At 34.2% G+C, this 23,979-nt stretch overlaps 2 protein-coding genes across 2 annotated transcripts; one reads left to right on the forward strand and one right to left on the reverse strand.

The window, feature by feature from the left end:
• Positions 1-2,976: 2,976 nt before the first annotated feature.
• LOC108339281 (uncharacterized) lies at positions 2,977-5,202 on the reverse strand. Its single transcript, XM_017576420.1, has 6 exons — positions 4,912-5,202; positions 4,672-4,866; positions 4,470-4,623; positions 4,297-4,373; positions 3,538-4,107; positions 2,977-3,021 (listed from the first exon to the last, which is right to left on the reverse strand). Exons 1-6 carry the CDS (start codon positions 5,200-5,202, stop codon positions 2,977-2,979), a joined length of 1,332 nt encoding a protein of 443 aa, XP_017431909.1.
• Positions 5,203-6,693: 1,491 nt separating this feature from the next.
• LOC108338900 (electron transfer flavoprotein subunit alpha, mitochondrial) lies at positions 6,694-14,311 on the forward strand. The gene is made up of 8 exons (XM_017575965.2): positions 6,694-7,050; positions 7,145-7,330; positions 8,286-8,497; positions 9,604-9,761; positions 12,575-12,730; positions 12,981-13,033; positions 13,680-13,820; positions 14,128-14,311. The coding sequence occupies exons 1-8, from the start codon at positions 6,967-6,969 to the stop codon at positions 14,203-14,205; spliced, it is 1,068 nt and encodes a 355-aa protein (XP_017431454.1). The 5' UTR covers positions 6,694-6,966; the 3' UTR covers positions 14,206-14,311.
• Positions 14,312-23,979: the final 9,668 nt, after the last annotated feature.

Raw genomic sequence — 23,979 nt, forward strand, 5'->3', positions numbered from 1 at the left:
GTTGAAAAGATGTGGTTTGACAGCTCTAGCAGACACAAAATACCAGCATCACAAATACGAACAATCATAACGCTAACATAATTACTTCACAAGAACCACATAAATCTATCCAATATAGTCAATCATTTTGCAATCTGCACTACATAAATATGGCAATCTGCAACACATAAATTTGGCAATCACCAACACATAAATTTGGCAATCTGCAGCACATCTATCATGCAAACTACAACAGATAAATTTGGGAATCTGCAACAGATATGATCCAACACAGAAACTAGAATAACAATTTCACACAACATATATGATTCAAAACAAAAATTGGAATTCAATTCAGATTGAAATGATTGAAATGTACAAAATTCTTGTTCATGGTAGAATTCACACTGAACCAGGATTCAAACTGAAGTTCAAATTGCACATAAAATTTTACAAAATAGCCCATACTAGGCTGTAACAAACTTGACCTAAACATTTAGTGACTTCTAAAAAAGTTCTAAACTCTTGTTGTAGTTGGCTAACTTTGTTGAATTTGGAATTCAATGACCTGACTTGATTGAGATTGAGTTTAGTTTGTTGGAGCATCTTGTGGGCAAGTATTTCTTTTATGACCAAGCTGTCTACATATGCCACATCTCTTACGAGTTCCACCTTGCTTTAGTTGTGTGTCATCCTTCTTTAGCTCCCAAGGCTCTAGTTTTCTTTTCTTTTATGGTCTATACCAGGCAACACCCTTTTAGGTGGAGGTAACACATCATGATGAGAAGTCATTTCCCAAAGTTGAGGACTGTTGACAGGGTATATCATTGGAATGTAAGTTTCTTGATATATTGACCTTTTAAACCAATGTGAGATGTAGTCTTCTCCATTGATGTTCAAAAATGACATGGCAGCCAGTGCATGGCAGCATGGAATTCCTGATACAGTCCACTTTCTGCAACTGCATTCAACTTTATTTATGTCAACCACAAACTTTTTACCAATGGTTGAAGTGTGTCTAATCTAAAAAATTTGAAGTCCTGACCAACTTCACATGTAGTTATTTTCTGTCTATTTGTTGTCCATTTCTTCATGAGGTACATACGAATGTCTTCCATCATTATGATGATGGGCTTACCCCTTGCACTTAATATCACACTGTTAAAAGCTTCAAACATATTATTGACTAAGGTGTCACAAATAGCTTTACCCGTAAACCTTGACCGTGACCAAAATCTAGTTAAAGAAATAACAAGTCAAACATATGAGGCAGCAAAGCAAACAAAAGTAAACACGCACAATGGATTTAAATAACTGTTATGGGTTGACATACCTTGGTGGAATGGCTAGCAAGTATTTAGATGCATCTGCATTGACATCTTTAATTTCTTTCATCACTGCCTCCCATGCTTGAGGGTGTGTTGATGATGCTACCTTCCATAATAGACGCTTTAAAATTTGACCAGGAAATTTCTTCCTAAAATTTTCATAAATGTGGCGCACATAAAACCTTTGCTCCATGTTAACTCATTGGTAAGTGTACTAAATCATATGAAATAATATAAAATGGTAAGACCAAGTATCGTTTCCCAAGAGACTCGTGTCACTAACAATCGTATAATACCTTAACTAATTAAGACTAAAGAACGATTCCAATGATTGAAATTAAAATGCAATAAAAGTAAACATAATAACTTGAATGTAAAATTGATCTTTTGAGACTAAAACAATAATGAATGAATGATATTGAGATGACATGAGATGATGATGTTGTTGGGGTTAGATTTCACCTACATCACTTTCATGCATATTAGAACTCATCTTCTTCATTGGAATGTTAATGTCACTTACGAAATTACTAAGAACCTGATCCCTCGGTGTAAAAAGCCTAGCCTCTTGAATCCCTAATAACCAACTCCGCATTAAGAAAAGAAGCTTAAGACAACCAAACGTCATATCCCTATCCCTAGGCAATATTCCCTTTGGGTGAAATTCTCCAGATCATGATTCATAAGATATTTTCCTATACTCAAACAAATCAACATCAAGTCATGAATGGCCAAAATAAGACAAACATTACGAATAAGAGAAAATCACTAACATTCAATGAAAGAAGCATAAATTATTTAAAACATGTTCAAATACATGAAAGTTTAGAGGTTACATCATCACCAACAACAAATGAGTTTAGTTCTCCATTGTCATGGAGAACCTTGGTGTACAATGGAAGAATGAATGATTGTAAACCCTAGAAAGTGAGAAGGAAAGCTCCCGCATCCCAATCTACCTCCAAGGGGTCCAAAATTGTGTGTTTGTGCTTCAGCCGCCAAAAGATACGAACCCTAATGTGTAAAGCCTTTAAATAGATCAAACATGGATCATGGGCCAATGTCGCTGGTGCTCAACACCCTAAGTGGGGCAACCAGGTGAGCTGTGTGACATGTAGCTGGCGTTGAGCGCCCTAGACAGGAGCAAGAAGGTGCAACTGTGAGAAGATTGGCGCTCAGCGCCCCAAATGAGGGCAACCAAGCGTGCTACGGTGTAGCTGACTAGCGCTCAGTGCCCCTGGAGAGGGCGCCCAAGCGTGCTTGCGAGATCCTTGGCCATCAGCGCCACTAAAGAGGGCGCCCAAGCGTCCATGCGTGACCACCAGCACTGAGAGCCCCAGAAAAGGGCAACCAAGCGTGGTGTCATGACAACCAGTGCCCAAGGCCCCAAAAAATGGGCAATCAAGCATCCTTGAGCCTTCTACAGCCTTATATTTTGGTGCTTTTGCTGCCCTTCCTAGGTTCCAACTCCTTGATACTTTACTCCTCTTCCAAAACATACCAATAACCTACAAAGTTGAGGGAATCAGTGATAAAAATCATTAAGTGTAACCTCTATTCACTTATTCACCAAATTCAACTAAAATAAGAGTTTAAGCAAGTTTCAAAGTCAAAGAAAGTTGATTTAGTATCAAAGTTGCATCACAAATAATGGTAAATTCAACCGTTATCACTCCACACCAGGTAGAAATTCTTGTAATGCTGGTACAAGTCCCTATCAAAGTAAAAACATGAAGCTATACAAGTTCAAAATAGGGTTAATTATGTTTTTGGTCCCTTAACTTTCAGCGAAAATTGGAATTAGTCCCTCTTCAAAACTTTGGCCTAATTTAGTCCCCAAACTTTCGAAATGTGTGAATTTAGTCCTTTTAACTAAATTTTGTTAAGTTTATTTGATGTTTCAAGTGCGTTTCATGATAGCATTTGAGTTGTTTACACTGTTTGACACATTTTTGCTTCAATGTTCACTAAGAAATGCGTTTGAAACATCAAATAAAGTTAATAAAATTTGGTTAAAAGGACTAAATTCACACATTTCTAAGGTTTGGGGACTAAATTAGTCCAAAGTTTTGAAGAGGGACTAATTCCAATTTTCGTTGAAAGTTAAGGGACCAAAAACATATTTAACCCTTCAAAATATTGCAAATGAAGGTTTGAAAGATATAAAACAACAATGGGAAACATTACTCACTTTTTGTTGATCTAAAATATATGTAATTGTTGAACAAACCTCCACACCACCAAGATCATTAATGAGCAATTGTAAAAACCAAGCCCAACTGTCCTTATTCTCCACCTCCACAACAGCGTATGCCAAAGGACACATTTGTTCATTCCCATCTCTTGCAACTACAATTAACAACTCACCTCCATATTTTCCTTTTAAGAAATACCCATCCAAACCTATAATAGGCCTACATGAAACGAAGCTGTCCTTACAAGCCTTCAAACAGACATATAGTCTCTTGAATATTGGATTGTCCTCACTAGGTTCAACATGAAGTTTGACAATTGAACTAGGATTTGATCGAAGCAACTCATTTGCATAATCATACAATCTTTTATATTGTTCCTTAATATCACCTTCTATTTGTTTAAAAGCCATTGCTTTTGCCCTACACATTGTAGACCGAGAAACACCAATGTTCCACTTCTTAGAAACTTTGTTTTGTAGGTTATACAAATCAATATTGGGATTCTCCTTGATGGTTTTCTCTAAACTCCCACTCAACCATTTTGAAGTCATTAAACGGATGTTAAAATCTCTACTGCATGTGTGCTTGTCTATAATCTTCCTTAACTGCCATGTATTTTGAGCTGCCTTATATGCACAATATGCATACCATGTACATTTTCCTTTTGTCCCACAACATTTAACACAAACTCTTTTTTTTTTCATTTTTATAAACTTTTAATTTTCTACCATTCTCTACACCATACATTCTTATTGCTTCTACAAAATCCTTTTTTTAGGGAAGTACGTGCTCACTTCCCATTTATATTGTTCCATACTTTTGGGCATTGAAAAAATCCCAAAATCTCCATACCCATCTCTATCATCATCATCTGTGTTATCACTTTCCACAACATTGTTCAAAGAGTCAGATTCTCAATCACATTCAGATAAACCCCTAGGTCCACCAATTTGTACTTGGTTAGTACCTTCAAATATATCAAATTCCACTTTATCTCCATGGTCAGTGAACTCATCCTGTTCGGGCACATTCCAACTTCTAACATCATACTCATAAGCTCCTATGTCAGCCTGACCCTGTGCGTCCACACCATCACCCTCTACCTCACCCTCTGCCTCTACCTACACCTGTACATCACCCTACCCCTATACATCACCCCGCCCCTGTACATTGACACCAACATCCATGTCTCCCTCCCCATTTGCCTCAACCTCAGCCTGAGGCTCTGCTTGACAGTGTGTCTGAAAACCATCAGCCTGTACATCACTCATTGCCTCAACCTGTGGTTCAACCTCTACCTCTACCTGACCCTCTACATTGACACCAACATGAATGTCTCCCTCCCCATTTGGCTCAACCTCTGCCTAACAGTGTGCCTGAAATCCATCACCCTCTACCTCAGCCTGTACCTCACCATGTACATCACCCACTGCCTCAACCTCTGCCTCTACTTGACCCTCTACATCCACACCAACATCACCCTCTACCTTTGCTTCTACATTGGGCACTACCTCAGACTCTACATCAGCCACTACAACATCCTCTTCCTCTAGGTCTAACTCAATGTGTGCTTCACCAACCTCTATCTCAACTTTCTTTTCACCACACTTTGTTTGAACTTTTGGTTGACCACTATGTGTCTCAATTTGGGGTTCAGGAAAGTATTCCAACTCCAGAAGATACTGAGGCTCACACACCATGTGTATAACATAAATGTGAGCTTGACCATTCAACAAAGCAATATTGACGATATGACATACACCTCTATCATAAGATAATAGTTCCAAACAATCTTCTAACACAAGACCACGACCCAATGAATACCACAACTCCTTCACATTCCTATAACCAATTTCCTTAAGAATGCTTAATATTTCAAAATAACTCAATCGATCTGGGTCAATTTTTAAAGTTGTTGTTTAATCATAGTGGTATCTGAATGTCCCATTATTCTCAAATTTACCCCCATGGTGAAATACGACTTCAATGTCTGAGTTGGCCATCTAAACTAATATGAAAAGTGTTCACAGTTTTTCTATGCTTAATCAAAATGTTATCTACGCTACAAACAAAATAGTAGTGTGGGGAACCATAAACACACCAATAACAGACCATAATGAAATAAAACAACTTTCTACTGGGAGCATAAAGACAACATAAACAAAGGAGTTGCATAGTTAATGGGGGACCACTACGACACTAGGACACCACAAAATAAACAAAACAGGTAATGGAAAAACACAGTTAATATGGGACAATAAATAAACAAAACATACCCATCCCAAAGCAAAAGTGATGGGGGACCACAGCGAAAGCAACTAAACAAAACAAAAGCTACATACACGCACCTTCAAATGTCGCTTTTCAAAAAACCCCACCAACACGATGTCTGCAATTGCACGTCCAAATGACCAAACAAACTTCATTCAACTAAATCCCTATTAGCGTATGGGGAGTCTGTCTTCACAATGAAGGTCAAGGACTGCGATAAGGATTCTCTGTTCTCTCGCAAAAATCAAAATGGGTTGTGCCCTAACTACGATTTTCCCCAATTTCAATAACTCAATCTCTATAATTCACCTCAACCTCTAATCGCTTACCATGTCACCACACATAGTACTTAAAAATGATACGTTACCAATTCATAATGCTATATTATCAATCCATTAACACCGTTAGTGTTTTTTAATGAAAGGGATAATGTTGACACAAAATTTCTAAATAAAAACCAAATAGATGTTAATTTTAAACAAGGGACCAAATATATACAACCAAGCAAAACTACGGACAAAGAATGTTATTAAGCCTAAAATTAACTAAAGTCATTGAGAATTTGAGAAAATTTATATTGTGGTACCACGTGTTGATTACTAACAAGGTCTTTATCACATCTCATTTAACTGCAAAACTATATGAATTTCAAAATAATAATATTTTATGCAGTAAAAAATATTTTGAGACAAAAAAGGTAAAATGATAAGTATACTAAAAAAATCACAATGGTATTTAAACCTTAAATTATACTAAAAAAGGTCATATATGAAAATTCTATAAATTAATTTTAACTTGGATATATTATTATTTTTATTTATTTCACTCTTCCAAAGGTGTTTATCTAGGGATTTACCTAACCATATCCTTAATCCCTACTTAAATAAAAAGCACGTTTGAACCTAAAATTAATTTTCTTCATGATACTCTCTGTTTGGCAACGTTTTCCCTACCCCGATGCAAATGGGGAGAACCAGCATCCCTCCTCACGCACATGGCATGCTCCCCAGTTATTGAAAAATCATTTAAAAACACAACAACACGTCAGCGCCATCGTTAGTTATACTTATCATAATCATCTTCTTCATCATCATCAGCTTACAACTCTCCCACCTTAACACGACACCGTTTCTTCCCCTTCACACCATCAGCCGCAACACAGCAATTTTCAGCGCCACCCGCACCCTTCAGCCATGGCCGCTCGCGCGTTGCTCAGGGTGATAAAGAAACGTGCCGTTTCGTGCCCCGCATTCCGCGGCCACTACACTTTTCGACACGTAACGATTCATACCAAAATAAATGAAAGCTATTTTTTATTCATTTCTTCTTCTGTTTGTTATACTATTCATTGTGGTGGTGTTGTTGTTGTAGGGTAGCACGCTCGTTGTGGCGGAACACGAAGGTGGCGTTATCAAACCCCCTTCTCTCTCTGCACTTGCCGCTGCCACGTGTCTTCCCGACCCTGACTCTTCCGTTTCGGTGCTCTTGGCTGGTTCCGGTCCTTCTCTTCATCAAGCTGCTTCACACGCTGCTTCGTCCTACCCTTCAATCTCCAAGGTAACCCAATCTTTTTTTTTTATAAAAGAAAAATGTAATTAGGACTTTTTTTTAATACAAATTAATTCTTAAAATTAACTACCAGCTCCAAGTGGTTCTAAGTTAACAAATGGTTTCCAGTTCAAGAGTATTATACTGTTGTATTTTTTTTAAGTAAAAAAATAACAATACAATTGTTTTAAGGAGATAGGTTTGCAATAAAAAATAGTTTTATTTAAATAGAACAAATTTTCCTATGAAAATAACTATATCAGTGATTTACAAAAAAAAAGAATGAATCCCTGTGTTTATATATTTAAGGGGTGTTTGGGAAAGCTTATTTTTTAGATGATGAAGGGCTGTTTGGATGAGCTTTTGTATTAGAACTTTTAGGAGAGAAATGAAAACAGAAACTAACTTCTTATGCATTAGCTAATTTTAGAATCTCTATCACGGTTTTTTAAAAATTTTATTTTTAACTCATGCATAAACTAATTTTAACAGAAAAGTTAATTTCACTTTTTTTGTAATTTTTTTCTTTTGCAAGTCTTTAAAGAGAAGCTAGTCCAAATAAAGTTTATTTTTACAGGAAATTTCTCTTAAAAACTATTGGTTCTTTGAAATAAGTTAATTGAAACACTTATGGTAAGTAAAGTTAGAAGCTAAAGCACAAGTGCAAGATAATGCGGGATTCTGTTTCTATGTTGGCTATTTTTTTAATATTACAATAATGTTTTAATGTTAATTACTGTTGGCGTTGATTGGATATTGTAATTTTTCAAATATGCTATAGATGAATTCATGTTTTGGTGCGTTGGATATTTGTGTTGAGCTTGAAATGGTGATAAGGGGAAAGGAAATGTTTATTTTGTTATTGAGAAGGAGTGTGGGTTATGTTTGTGAAGATATGTGTTGGAAAGGAAGGTTGAGTTTCAGGATTTTGATGTCTAGTGTGGGTGTGCTGCTTCTGGTGTAGGTGCTGGTAGCAGATTCCGATAAATTCAAAAACCCTTTGGCAGAACCTTGGGCTAAATTAGTTCATTTGGTTCAGCATAGTGGTGGTTACTCTCACATATTTGCTGCAGCAAATTCTTTTGGGAAAAACATAATGCCACGAGTCGCTGCTCTTTTAGATGTTTCTCCAATTACTGATGTTACTGGAATTTCTGATTCCAATACTTTTATAAGGTACGATGTGCCGTGTTTTATTTTCATGTTTTAGTAACTAGAACCTGGCTGTTTGCTGCAAACTGTGATGCTGGTCACCTACAATTAAATCTGTCATGGATGAATTGTGCTGTTGGCTTATATTGTACTTTTTGGTAGCATGAAATTGTTGCTTTTATTATGTAAATTCCATGCTATTGGTTGTTTGCCTGTTAACCAAGATTCCCTTGTTATCATGCGAGTCATTGACTGTTTAAGCCATTGTAATGATGGGGCCATACTACTATTATTCTAGCCTTTGCAATGCTGCACTCATGTTCATATCATGGATTTCATGGAAGATCTCTCTGATTTTGGACTGTATCTAAAAAGAAACTTTTTTGCCATTTAGTCCACTCCAATGTATAGCATGCTTCTGAATTTTTAAGGCTTTTAGAGCATGAATGATAAAATTACCACGGATGCATCATATTCTTAATTATCATTACTATCTTATGTTATGAGTGATTGGAAAGATTATTTGCATAACAATATTAGAAATGTCAGGCTGGGAAGGTTAACTTTTGGTGCCTTAGCTATGAAGCATGTTTCACTCGGTCACAGTTCTAGTATGATCGTGTTTCTTCAGCTCAGTAATCAATGCTGTTAATAGTTTTATCATTCTTTATTTTTTCATGATTATAAAAACTATTTATAAACAAAGCATTGACTGATTAGAGATCTTATAGTAAATTGAAGTCCTAGAGAGCGAGTAGACAGCCGAAAAACCTGGATTATCTTGGACTTTTGAATTCTGGGAAGGTATTGCAGTCAGAGTATATATGCTATAGATAACTTCTGGCTCTGGATAATAAGACATCAGAATAGATATGAACTAGTGATAATCCTGACTCGTAGGTGTGACTGAAGTGATACAGTATGGATGGTGGTTCATGCATATAAGGAATATTTTTCTTGAAATGGACCTCTACTGCAATTATCTCTTTTTCCTTTTTGTAGCTTTAGCAGCTGATTATGCAGCACCCTTTTGTATTAGAGTAATTATTATGATCCTGCTTCTATCTCAAGTATGAATATATGATGGGTTCTTTTTCTAACTAAATATGAGATTTTGATTTCTTGTATAGGCCAATATATGCTGGAAATGCACTTTGTACTGTTCGATATACTGGTGCCAGTCCTTGTATATTAACAATTAGATCCACGTCTTTTCCTGCTCTTCAGAAGTCAGTTGACTCTAATGAGGCTTCCATATCCCAGGTTGACCTTTCAACCTTGGACGAAGGTCTGTTATTTCGTTTCTGGTGCATGGACATTTTATTTTATGGAAAATTGAAAAAGACAAATGTACACTTTTGTTATGAATACGGGGTTATTGGGATAAAAATATCCTAGCATCTCTATAGTAATTAGAAAAAAATATTTTAGCTGATATTTATTTCCCTTTTTAAGAGTGGGATTGTTACAAATAGATGAACTGAGAATGTAATTATCGGGGGTTTGTGATTAATAAAATATTTCTTCTCTCTCTCTCTAATTATTCAAGTTGATACAGAGTTCCCGATCTTGGGATTCTGTTTTTGATGTCACCACTTGTTACGGTATAAGGTAAGGGGTAATGATAAGGTTTGGAAAGTATATGAGAAAAGAAAGTATAGAAGAAGGGGACCGAACGGTGAGAGAAGGGGACCGAACGGTGGAAGATGGGGAGAGACCAGGCCGAACGGCAGAAGGCAGGGAGTGACCAAGCCGAACGGTTGAAGGCGCGGAGCGACCGGGCCGAATAGTGGAAGGCGGGGAATGATCAGGCAGAGCAGTGGACAACGGGGACCGAGCAGGCCGAACGGTGGAAGGCGAGGAGCAAACAGGTCGAACGGTAAACAACGGGGAGCGAGCAGGCCGAACGGTGGAAGGCGAGGAGCAAACAGGTCGAACGGTAAACAACGGGGAGCGAGCAGGCCGAACAATGGTAGGCTGTGAAGAGTCAAGCCGAATGGTTGAAGGATTACCATCCTAACAGTCGCAGTGGTTAAGATGGGGGGGGGAACTAATTACAGTAAAAGGAGCCACATTCGAGGAGAATATTCAGTATAAGTTAATTAGAGTAAATAAATATATATTCTAGGAAAATATTCAATATAAGATATTTATAATTAAAGATATATGCTAGGATAATACACAGGGGATATTTATATTAAATATAAGGATATTTATATTAAATATAAGGATATTTATATTAAATATAAGGATATTTATATTCAATGCAGATATATTCTAGCGAAATATTTTATTCTAGGAAAATATTTTATTTAGGAAATAATTAATATAAATAAAGGGAGAGTCTAGGATTAAAGGTATGCTTTTGATTATTGAGTTTTGTAAAGGAGGTTATGCTCCAGAATAGTTGATGGAGGTTATGCTCCCAATTATTAGAAATAATTGACGGAGGTTATACTCCCAATTATTGTTTGTTTTCTATTTGATTCAGTTATTCTTATCAATAAAACAGGTTTATTCATTCATCTTCTATTGTTCTTTATCTGTGAGAGTGTGTGAGAGATTGTTCTAGTTACGTTCCATACTCGGATACGTAACACCACTGCTGCTTACCTGTGGGTCAACTGGGCATGCAACAATTTTCCCCTTAACAATTGTCCTATTGGAAAAACTGATAACCTTGGCTTTGATAACGATTGTTGGATTGATTGTTTACCACTTGGCCAAAAGTTACAGCTTCGAATTAGAATGCAACTCTTTCTACTTAAAGCGTAGTATCCCAAACACCATGATTGGATTGTAACTTGACTCATTTGTTTAATCTACACCACAAAATAATTGATGTCACTTACAATGATGAGGTTGTCAAGGGATTAAACACTAGAGGAAAGTCTACTACAAAAGGCAACCATGTAGAATATTATTCATACAGGAAAAGATTTGGGCATATTAAAGAAACTTTGCTTCAAATTGCATGGGAGAGATGAAGTACTAGATTGCACAGGAAGTAACCTCACAAAATGGGGCAGGTTAAACAAACTATTTTAGAACACGAAGAAACAAAACAACCAAATGTTCCTTCTCAACTAGAGTAATGATTGAATCAATGATTGGATTGTGTACCTTGTCCATGAGGTAAGAGTTCATTCAATACAACTGGGCATGTACCTCAAGAAGTTTGGATTCTTGATACAAGAATAGCATATCACATGACACTTTTTCCTATGCTTTTCAATTCATATGTTAAAATCAATAAAGAACAACTCATCAGAGTTGCAAATAGTGATAGTATACTCATACAGATTTGGGAATATAATGTTAAAATCATCTATTGAAGTAAAGCATGTTTTATATGTCCCGTAACTGACCAATTATCTTATCTCTGTACAAAAACTTACAAAAGACTTCAACTGTTCAATATTGTTTCTCTCCTCTTACTATATCTTTTAGGACGTTGTTGTGAGGGAGATGATTTTAGTTGCTAAGGAACAAGATGGGTTGTGTGTGTTAGAGTCCAATGACCCAAACAAAAGAGAAGTCATAAGCCATAAGTCAAAGAGCAATAACAAAAACATGGGCAAATTCCTAAATATGGCTCATCATAGAAAATTTGGACATCCCTCATTTAGTGTTATCAAATCTTTGTTCCCTCATTTGTTTACCAAATAGTCTATTGAATCTTTGAATCTTGATAGAGGTCTAGTGGTTACAACCCATGCCCCTTACGGACTTCAATTGGCAAACATCTTCACTAAGGAACTTCTTCAAGGAAGATTCCTATATCTTGTAGGCAAGTTGAGAGTGATCAATATTTAACAGCTTGAAGGAGAGGATTGTGAATGAGTGATTATTGGGATAAAAATATCTTAATATCTCTATGGTTATTAGGAAAAGTATTTCTAAAATCTAGACATTCATTTCAGCTTATTCTTATTTTCTTTTTCAATAGTGTTATTTCTATAAAGAGAGAAGTTAATAATATCACAGATAACTAGTCTTAGTCCTTTAAATCTCTGTTTGATCAATTACTACCTTGAGACTTAGATACGTGAACCTCCATCATGGTGAAAGAATCTTAAATTGTTTTCTTTCGTTGGGCAGATCTGGGAAGGTCTACATATATATCCCAAAGTTCTCAGGATGATGAACGACCAGATCTTGGGAATGCACGGGTTGTAGTTACTGGTGGCCGAGCACTAAAGAGCGCTGAGAACTTCAAATTGATAGAAGCTCTCGCCGAGAAACTTGGTGCTGCTGGTATTATTTTCTATATATGCTATTATGACAGTTATTTTAATGGCTACAGACTTGTTATTTCTGTTTTGTTTAGGATTCATATGCTTCCTGATTTAAATTCCTAGGTTATTGATAGGATGGAAAATCTTAGTATCAAAATCCTTGTCTTTACACATGATGGCTGGTTTCGCTGTCATCTCATCAGTTTTTACATTTTATTCTTTGTTATATGAATTAAGTAGAATCTGCTAACTTGGTTCTCCTTGCATAGTTGGTGCCACTCGTGCTGCCGTGGATGCAGGATATGTTCCTAATGATCTCCAGGTGACAACTTTACTTCCTTTCAAGATTAACCTCCGACCACACATACTCTTGCACATACGAAAGCAAAACTGAACGAGAAAAAAAAATTTAGTCTCATTCTTCTTTTTACAACATTGGCTCCCCTGATTATGCTGCTACAACACAGACAGGATTTTTGAGTTCATATATCAATTGAATGCATTGAATAAGATACATACTGATAGGACCTGGTATTACTGAATCGGAAATGTAAATGAAGAAAGAATTCCTGTGATACAAGTACACATCTGAACAGCAAAATACGAAAACCAGAAAACATAAATCAGAGAATGCTCTCTGCCCTGTGACAACAGTCACCCTACATTACCCTAAACATGATTCCTCCCCCCTACCTCCCGTACTCTCTAGCCTTTATTCTCTTTTCCTCCCCACGTATCCCTGCATCTCCTTCCCCCAATCCTCACCTGCCACGTGTGCAGTTAGTTACCTCCACTCATAACAGACTCATTTCCACTAGTGACCTTTATGCCCCTTCTGTGGTAGTAATATTTCAAAGGCCTCTGTCGTAAAGGGCGTTTGATCGAATCTCAGCGAGCCCTTTATCTTTTATTCATGGCGTAATATAGTGTTCTCATGTCCATGTTTCCTTTGGAAATTTGATATGTAGGTTGGGCAAACTGGAAAGATAGTTGCCCCTGAGCTCTATATGGCTTTTGGTGTATCTGGAGCTATTCAACACTTGGCAGGGATGAGGGATTCCAAAGTTATTGTTGCTGTGAACAATGATGCCGATGCTCCTATATTTCAGGTAATGGCTCTTTTAAATTCATCAAGCCACTCCTCATTTCAAAGTAATTATCACTAAAGTTTTACACTCTTTCTAATTATCTGTTGCTTTAAAAACACCAAAAGAGGTGAGCAATGAGAGAGCGCATTAATGTAGTGTAAAAGCTGACGTACTGAAATTAGGAGTATCCGATGACTTTCTTAAGCAAAATTTTAAATTAAAAAAAAAAATTAAGATAAGTGAATGAAACTTCTACCTATATTGGTCACAAACCATTGGAAGAAGAAAACTGTTTTGGCAAATTTATGTGATGTGTATTAAATTGCAGGTAGCCGATTATGGACTTGTTGGAGATCTGTTTGAGGTGATACCAGAGTTACTGGAGAAGCTTCCTGAGAAAAAGTAAAGCGTAACATGCATCTGTATATGTACACTATATGGTTGCAGAATGTATCATTCTTGGAACCTCAAAATTGCATTTTTTTAAATAAGAAGAAAATGAGGTTTATACATGGACTACTGCAATATATCCTATACAAATAATACTAAAACCACTTCACGTATTTACCAAACTACGTATTGGGATGAAAAGGAGCATAAAATACTTTAACGAAGATAACTTATATTTTTTTTAGATTACGTTCGGTAGAGTTTCATGAGATAACATAATATTATGTTCTTTTAGCAATTATGGTATTTTAGAGAGTTAATTTGAAGTCATCAAAGCGATTAAGAGAGTGTAACAGACAATAAGTTGTCAGTATGTTTTTTAATGATGACAAGTTTTAAGTAATATAACTTAAACCGAAGTGACACTATGCCTGGAATTGGATTGAGCTCTTAAATTGGATTTTTTTTTCTATTTTAGATCCTTTTTAAATTTTATTGACATGAGTATATAATTAAAAAGTTTATTATTATAGGAACGAATTCTTAACGGCATTTTTTTATATAAATTTGTATATTTATTTATAATAAATTGTTTTTTATTAGAAATTTAAAGATTCTTATAAACTGATGTGAATATAAGAATATTTTTAATTTAGCCTGAAAGAAATATTTTAATTAGAGAAAATATAAAAATAAAATTTAAAAATTTAGTAAAATATATAATTTTTAATAAAATTTGATAAATTTTTAATTTTTTTAAAATTCTTTTTTGAATTTTTTGATAAAATATTCCGAACTGTTTTTTTTTTATTAAATGATAAAATAATATGATTAAATTTGAATTTTATATCTTTTGTATTTTAAAATTTTGATAACATTCAATTAAGAATTTTTTATATTTTTTAATATTTTAAATTTATATTTCATTTTTTTAAAATATCTTTTTAGAAATAAACCTAAAATTTTTACATTCATATTACCAATTTTTAATTTTACATTAAATTTATTTTCAAATATTTCCTCCTATAATCATATTATTATTTAATTTTGTTTTTCTAACTTATTACACAATTTTTTTTATTACATTAACTATTTTAACCAAATAAATATACATTTATCAAAATTAAGTTTACAAAAAAAAAACCATCATTATAATATTTATTATGATAAATTTTCTATTATCATAATTGCAATAATTTAAATTATCTTATTTATTATAATCACATTTCAAATTTTTTTCTTTCTAACTAATTTATAAATATTAAATTAAATACACGTTTTATATTTATATTCACATCAGTTTATAAGAATATTAAATTTGTAGTAAACAATTTATTATAAATAAATATACAAATCTATGACTCGTCGTACAATTTGTATATTTATTTATTATAAATATACAAATCTATGAAATTGTTGTTATTTATACAATTTATTATAAATAAATATACAAATCTATGACTCATTAATTTGACCATTCTGACTTGGTTTGCCCCTTACTTATATGGGTTTTCTCTAGAAAAATCCACAAAACCAAAAAGTTTTTTTATAGATCAAGCCAACATATGAGTCTTTTTTTAGAAAAAATATTTATTTTAAATATAAAAAGAAAAAAATGTAATTAAGTCCTAATTTGTTGCAAACCTAAAATTTTTAATTTATTAAATAATTATATATAAACATTTTAATAAGACTAAATAGACAAGAGATTTTAAAATATAGGAAAATTAAGTAAAAACGTTAAAATTCTTAACTCACTAAACATATTTAATTCTTTTTTATTGAATAAATATATTTTTAGAATATATAAAATAATCATTTAATTTTGTTGTAAAAAATTTCATCTATTTTTATTTTTCTCATGCAGGATCAATTACAGTAATTTTGCATGTAAGTTTGTTAATTCACTATAAATTATCATTAGAGTCTTTATTATTCACATAGTTAACGGTTTGTTTACCTTTTATTTTGGAGGAATATGAAAGTTAAAGTTTATTTTATTTTTTCATTTTAAAGGGATTGAAAAAATATATAATAATGTTTATTTATTTTATTTTTTCATTTTAAAGGGATTGAAAAAATATATAATAATGTTTATTTATTCATTGAAAATTAGTTGAATATTTAAACAAGCATACTGAATGGTTTTATTTTAATTAATGAAACAATGATTATTAGTATAATTTTTGAAAGTAGTATATTGCACGGATGTTGCATTACTTATATGCAGCATAAAAGATAACGATGTTCTTTTTTTCTCATTTCTTTATTACATTATCTATTTAGTTGGAAACCACTTTTTTAATAACATGATTTATGTTTTTAATTTTTATTTTCATTCTACTAATTTTTTTGAGTGGATATATTGAAGAGAATCATTCCTATTAAAATAAAAAATTGGACTCAATAAATCTTGAACCACGAGTCATTCATACGTAATAACATGACATTTAACTCAAAACTATCACATTTTTTATAATGAGAAAATTAAAACTAATTAGACTTATATTTTTTTACTTCCTTTTTCTTCTTCTATTCTTTTTATGTTCCAATATTATTAGAAATTTAACTTTTTACAAAAACTAAATTAACTGATATTTTTAACTTTCAATAAATATTAGTATTTTTATTTATTTTCGAAATGTTTATATTTTCTCAATAATAATGTATTATTTGAAAGAGTAAGTTATTAAAATAAAATCACTTTGAAAGAGGTACATTATATATATGTAAAAAAAATAAATTGGAGTAGCATCTATTAAATATATTACAGAAACCATAATATATATATATATATATATATATATATATATATATATATATATATATATATATATATATATATTTTGTCAAAATGGGTTACAAATCGCAGATCAATCTTACCTATCACGGGTTCAAGTCAGGTTGAGTTTGAAAAAAATGTACTTTTTTTTATGTGTGGGTCAATTTTTAACCTAATTCAATTAAACCCGGCTCATCCGGGTTCAACCCATGGTGAGACGAGTTAGTTCACCAACCACCTAATTTTATTTTATTAATTTATTATCTTATGAAACCCTAAAATGTATTCTCACTAGTACAAAAACATTGTATAACGTTAGTGTTTTGGGTTCGTCTAAATAAAGTGTTCCCACCAGTGAGAAAGAAAACATAATGCGTCTATGAAGGACAAGAACACGAATTTAATCGGTCAAAACAAACGAAAATCATACTTAAAGTAGTTAATTAATATGTATTTGTAACAAATGAAAGAAAGATTACATGTGATGATTGTCAAACTTCGTTCCATAAAAGCTTGAGCAGAGAAGAGGGTATCACGCGCTAAGATAAAGTGAATGAATTTTTAATCTCCCACTCAAATTTTTATTGAATTCGCTAACCTTTTAACGTCTAACAATAGGGCATTCGACGTTTTATATCCTTTTGACGTCTAATTCTAGGGAATTCGACATCATACGTAAATACATTTTCACCTTCGCGCCAAACATTTTCGCAAAATTTACCCAATATAACAAATTTGACGTCCAATTACAATTCTAAACGACGTCTAATAATTACATTTATTTACAAAAATGTCACTGGTCATTGTTAACGTTGGCTATTTAGTAGTTGGACGTTGGACGCGTGACGTTATACACTGTTTTTACACTAGTGTCTCTTGACTATGCTCTCGCGAATCTACTCTATTCTCACGGTGCTCTCACTTCGCCGTTGATCATCCCCAACCCCCAACACAGGTTAGTTGTTGTTAATTGCCTCAAATTGTATTTGGAAAACTCCTTGTATTTCTCAAGACCTCGATCAAGCACATAGTCTTAACAATTTCAACTACTATAGTTTTATCGGTATTTACTCTAAAACAGTAATCACTACATTCATGAAAAGGGTTACTAGCATTCCGGCAATCGGGATACACTGCTCGTTCCCCATACATGTCGTGCAGAGAATTTATCCCCTGATCTGTTGCGTTATCGCATAAGAAGCAAACACGTTTTCGTCAAAAACCCTAATGAAAACTCTTGCTTCAAAAATTGAAAGCAACAAGTAGTGAAAATAGATATTGGAATTGAAAAAACATATATTATAGGTGAAATTGAAATAGAGGAATTTGTTGTTGCTTAATGTTGGGTTGCAAAATGTTTATAATTTTAAATTTTTTTATTTCAAAAAAATATAATTAAGTGAGCCAGTGAGCCAACCCGTGATTGATCGAGTCGGATTCGAATTTTTTTGGCTCGCTAATAAATTAGTCGGGTTGGGTTGGCTCACTAAGTGATCAACCCATGGTGGACCGGGTCGGGTTGGGCTAACTGACCCGTTTTGACAACACTATATATATATATATATATATATATATATATATATATATATATATATATATATATATATATATATATATATATATATATATATATATATATATATATATATATATGATATTGTTTCTAAAAGTTAATTAAAGTTTTGTAGTGAGGTTAAACTCACCTTAACCCTGACCTTAACCAACTTGAGAAAGGATTCTAGGGGTTGAGACTTTTTTTGGCCCCACTTGAGGCTTTATAAAAGGAGGTTTTTTCAAGAGTGAGTTAGGATTCACGCATGGGCCATGAATCAAGTTAACAACTCTATAATGTAGATGATTCAACTTGACTAATTAAGATAATTTTTCTTTGGAAAACAATGCAATTGGAAACAATGCCAAAATAATATCACCCACGCATCCAAGAGAAAGTTCAAGAACAAAGAGATAAGATATATGTAAAGGTATAAGTACGTGGTCGTGTATGGTAGATTATGGACAAACAATTGACAAGACTCAAAACCTCCTTTCACATCTTTTGTTTTTGATAATTGGCCCTCATGCCCAGTCAGATTTACTTGAGATTTTTCATGGGTAACCTTCTCTCTACTAGTATCTTCTTTGCTCTCTATGTTTACCTCTTAGAGCATGATTTCTTGGATGACTTCTTTTTCCATCTTCATTAACACCATTATTATCATCTTTGTCATCAATGAGGTATCATTATCATCATTATCGTCATCATCTTTATCACTACTTTCAGAATCAAACCACTCTTTCATCATCCTACTCTTGAAATAATCCATATTTGAAATGACCTTGTCACGTTCAGGCTCAAGTGACTTGCCACTAGGTTCGAAAATATCAAGAAATCCATCTTCCAATGAGTCACTGTCATCAATTGGAACTGATGCACCTTCATTATCCTTATTTGAGACTGCTCGGTTGTTGCCAACAATGGTCAAACCAGACATATAATTTGCCCTCATCTTAGAGTTAACCTGAGGCTGCATGACTTGAATAAAATCCTGAAGTTGCAGGTCATCAACATCCATTCCATTCTTCAAATTTTCTTTCTGGCCCTTAGCTCTAGTAGGTTTCCCCACATCCGGTGTAGTCCCTTTGTCGTCTTTCTTCTTCGAATGGCGACTCCATGGACGAGGAAGATTTTCGTCCCCAAGTTTTTGAGCACAAATTTGAACAAAAAAACAACATAGTAAAACATATAAGAAAAAATTAACACATATAACATACCTCGCATGTAATTTTAGATGTGCGAAGGAAACAATTATTGTAATATCGAATGGCTTCATGAGCTTCATTTTCTGTTCCATACCCTGTAAACACAAATTGCCGACTCTTACCATCTTTGAATTAAAAAGCAAGTCAAAACCAAATAGAACAATTATAATTTCAATTTTAATAAAGATAGAATAATTAGAGGAGAGAACGAGTAGTATATTACTTGGTATGCATGAGCTTGACGTGAGTGATTATTCCTTTCTCAGAAAAGAATTCTTGTAGTTCATCCTTTGCAACATGTTTAGGAAGATTCTTCACTCAAATCCTCGACCTGTTTGACCTTCTGATCATCTTTTCTTCAACATCTTTTGTGAGAAAGATTGCTATTTCTTCTGTTCCATTCTCATATAGATAATTCTTAGCTAAATGTCTGACCTTACCGCGATTAAAGCACTTGTTCGAGTAGGAAAATGGTCATATTTGTCACACTCAAAGCACTCAACATTTGAGTAGTTCGACCGACCTAGTCTCCATGGACCTCGTCCTCTTCCGTATCAATTGTTTGTTATAAAATAATATTTATTACAAAAGAAACATTGGATTTTAACATGGGAAACATTCAAAACTTCAAACGGTAAGTTTTTTATTATTCATTATTGTTGGAAAATGTTCTTTAGTGCAACGTTCAATTTTTATTTATTTATTTATTATTCATTATTGTGGAAACGATCTCTGATAAAGTTTCTCACCTAAGGAGACTGTCTCACGCTCTATTAATAGAGCATTTCTTGCATTCCAAAACATAACATTTTTCTCTCATTCTCCTTCCTCTTAAGTTTCATCCTTTCTCCTTTTCTTTTCTAAAAATATACTGAGTTTATTTTCTACTCTTTTTAGAATTCCTTGCTAGTTCTGAGATCCTCAAAATTTTCTGAGAAGTTCTTGTTGTATCTTGGAGGGCTTGCGCAATACACTACCGATAAGTCCTTAAGAACAGTGATCTACACGTTTTGGGAATTTTTTGTTCGTGATTTTGTCAACTTTTCTACAACAATCTTAAGGACTTATGGTTGACATCAACAACTCAATCTCGGAAAATCATAATATTGTTTCCGGAACTCAAACAGTCTTCACAAAACATTTCATGGATGTATAAAAAATCAAAGTCTTCTCTGGTCAGAATTTTTGGCGTTGACAAGAACGTGTGTCAACCCTTTTAGACATGTATGGAGTCGCCTTTGCTCTTTCATCTCCCAAACTCGACTCCAAACTCAAAACAAGTTGAAAATTGGGTTCATGCAAACAAAGTATGTTGACGTACTTTACTTAGTGCATTATTTAATGATTTGTTCGATGTGTACTATTCCTATAAGGAGGCCAAAGACATTTGGGATTTGTTGATTCACAAATGTAGTGCTGAAAATGTCGTCAAACAAAGATTCATTATTGGGAATTACTATCGCTGGAAAATGGTTGAAGATAAGGACATAAAGTCTCAAATCAATAAGTACCATAAGTTGCTTGAAGATATTAAAGCAGGGAAGGTTCTTCTACCAGATGAATTTGTTTCAGAACACTTGATCGAAAAATATTCCCAAAATTGGATAGACTACAAACAATAGCTTAAACATAGACACAAGCATATGTCACTTCCAGAGCTTTATCACACACATAATTATTGAAGATACCAACAGAAGGAGTGTTCTACCGCAAGGGCTAAAACTTTATCTACAAAAGCAAATGTGGTAGTAGTCAATCTAGCTACCAAAAGGTATGAACACAAACCTGATCATAAAAAGAAAAATAATTTTTGAAAATCCTGTCCTAATGAATCTAACCTCACCTTTAGAAAGAAAGGAAATTGCTTCGTATGTGGAAAGTCGGGCCATCAAGCACCATAATGTAAGCATAGAATAAGAAACAAAAATGCTCTTAAGGCAAATATAGCCAAAGGAGATGACATCATTATTGCGATCGTTTCTCATGTAAATATGATGATCAATGTGAGCAAGTGAGTGGTAGACTTTAGGACTACCAGGCATATCTATGCAAACATAAGTGTCTTTACCTCTTACACTAGTGTAAGAGAGAGAGAAGAACATGGGTAACTCGGTGATTCCAAAACAACTCTTGTCTTAGGAAAAGGAAAGGTTATTCTTAAACTTACATATGAGAAGACCTTGGCCTTGAATGATGTGTTGCATGTGTCCTCTATCAGAGTTAATTTAATCTTTGTATCAATACTGAGAAAAGTGGGGGTTAAAGTGTCATTTGAATATGACAAGATTGTTATGACAAAAAATAATGTTTTCGTGGAAAAGATATATCGTGATTAAGGACTCTTCATACTAAATGTTTATGAAATTATTAATGAATCAAATGGAAAAATAGGTTTCTATGACGACTGTTAAGATGTCGACAAGTGTACCAAATCGTATCAAATAATAATAAATGGTAAGACCAAGTATCGTTTCCCAAGAGACTCAAGGCACTAAACAGTCATGTAATTACTCAACTAATTAAGACTTTGAAGAACAATTTTGGGTTTTTGAATGCAAAAAACAAGAAAGTAAATATGAATGCACTTTTGATCAATTGAAGAAAAACATAAAGGTGAATGAATGATATTGAAATTATGAGATGAGTATGTTGTTGGGATTTAGATTTCACCTAGTTTACTCTCATGCATATACGAATTTATCTTCTTCATTCAATTGTTAACGTCACTTTCTTAATTACTTAAAACTCGATCCGTCGGCGAAGAAAGCCTATCCTTAATTACTATACCAGAATCTCTTGCATCCCTAATAATTAATTATGCATTACGATTAGAAGCTTAAGACGACCAACCCTCATATCCCCATCCTTGGGCAATATTGTTTTTGGGAGAAATTCTCTAGATCGTGGTTTCTAGGTATTTCCCAATAACAAAGAAGACCATAAAATCATGTATTGAACGATCAAAACATAACAAGCATAGAGCAAAGGAGAAAATTCCTAACAATTGATGAAAGAAGCATATATCAATTAAAACCAATTCAAATACATGAGAGTTCACAAGGTTACATCATTCCCCAACAACAAAATGAATTTAGTTCCCCCTTGTCATGGAAAAACTAGATGAACAATGGAATGAGAATGAAAGATAAACCCTAAAAACTGAAGAGGAGAGCTTCCGCATCCACTTCTGCCTCTAGAGAGTTGAAGAAAATCTGAATTTATGTCAATTCTGTCAAAAGATACTCCCTCTAGGATGTGCAAATCCTTAAATAGGGCTGAATTGGATCATGGGCCAACACTGACACCGCTCAGCGCCCCTACTTAGGGCGCCCAGGCGAGCTTGCGAGAGGATGACGCTCAACACCCCAAGAAGGGCGACCAAGCGTGAAACGTTACTTGAAGACTAGCGCTCAGCGTGATGCTCAAGCGTGACTGCGAGACTCCTACACTGAGGGCCCCAAAGGAGGGCGCCCAAGCGTCCTACGACCTTTAACAACCTTCTCTTATGGTGTGCTTTCTGTCCTTTCTAAGTTCCAACTTCATGACATTTAACTCCTTTTCCAATTCATCCCAGTTTCCTACAAAATCAAGGGAATTTAGTGATAAAATCTCCTAAAGTATAACCTCAACTCTCTTGTTCACCAAAATAAGCTAAAAACAAGAGAACAAGCAAGTTTCTAAGTCAAAAAGGGTTCATTTGTTATCAAAATTTACTCTCAAATAACGGTTTAATCAACCATTATCAACGATCTATTATGACGGGTGAAAATCATCAGTCAAAAAGGGTTCATTTGTTATCAAAATTTACTCTCAAATAATGGTTTAATCAACCATTATCAACGACCTATTATGATGGGTGAAAATCATCAGTCAATGGGGTCCTTGTTGGCATGCAGCTCCAATCCATACCTATAACAAACTTCTGTATAGAGATCTTGGCACAGATACCGGGAGGGCTCCCTTTAGCAATGGTGTTCTCGAAGACACACTCTTTCACCTGCGTGAGCATGAGCTTCTCCAGCTTCCTAGCACACTCAACGGACAAATCAATAGTGGTGGAATTTCCAACAGATGCCTTTACAAGCGTTGTTGTGGAGGAAGGCAAAGGAACTCGCAGCAGTAATGAAGGCATGTAAGGCTTGGCAATGGACGTCAATGGTGTTTTTATAATAGGAACATCCAATCTAACAGTAAATGGCATCCAAATTGAAGAGTACGTCGGCCTGGCCATGGGAGGATGTCTTTCTC

This window comes from Vigna angularis, chromosome 5 (genome assembly GCF_016808095.1).
Source record: "Vigna angularis cultivar LongXiaoDou No.4 chromosome 5, ASM1680809v1, whole genome shotgun sequence".
In the NCBI taxonomy this organism is placed as follows: domain Eukaryota; kingdom Viridiplantae; phylum Streptophyta; class Magnoliopsida; order Fabales; family Fabaceae; genus Vigna; species Vigna angularis.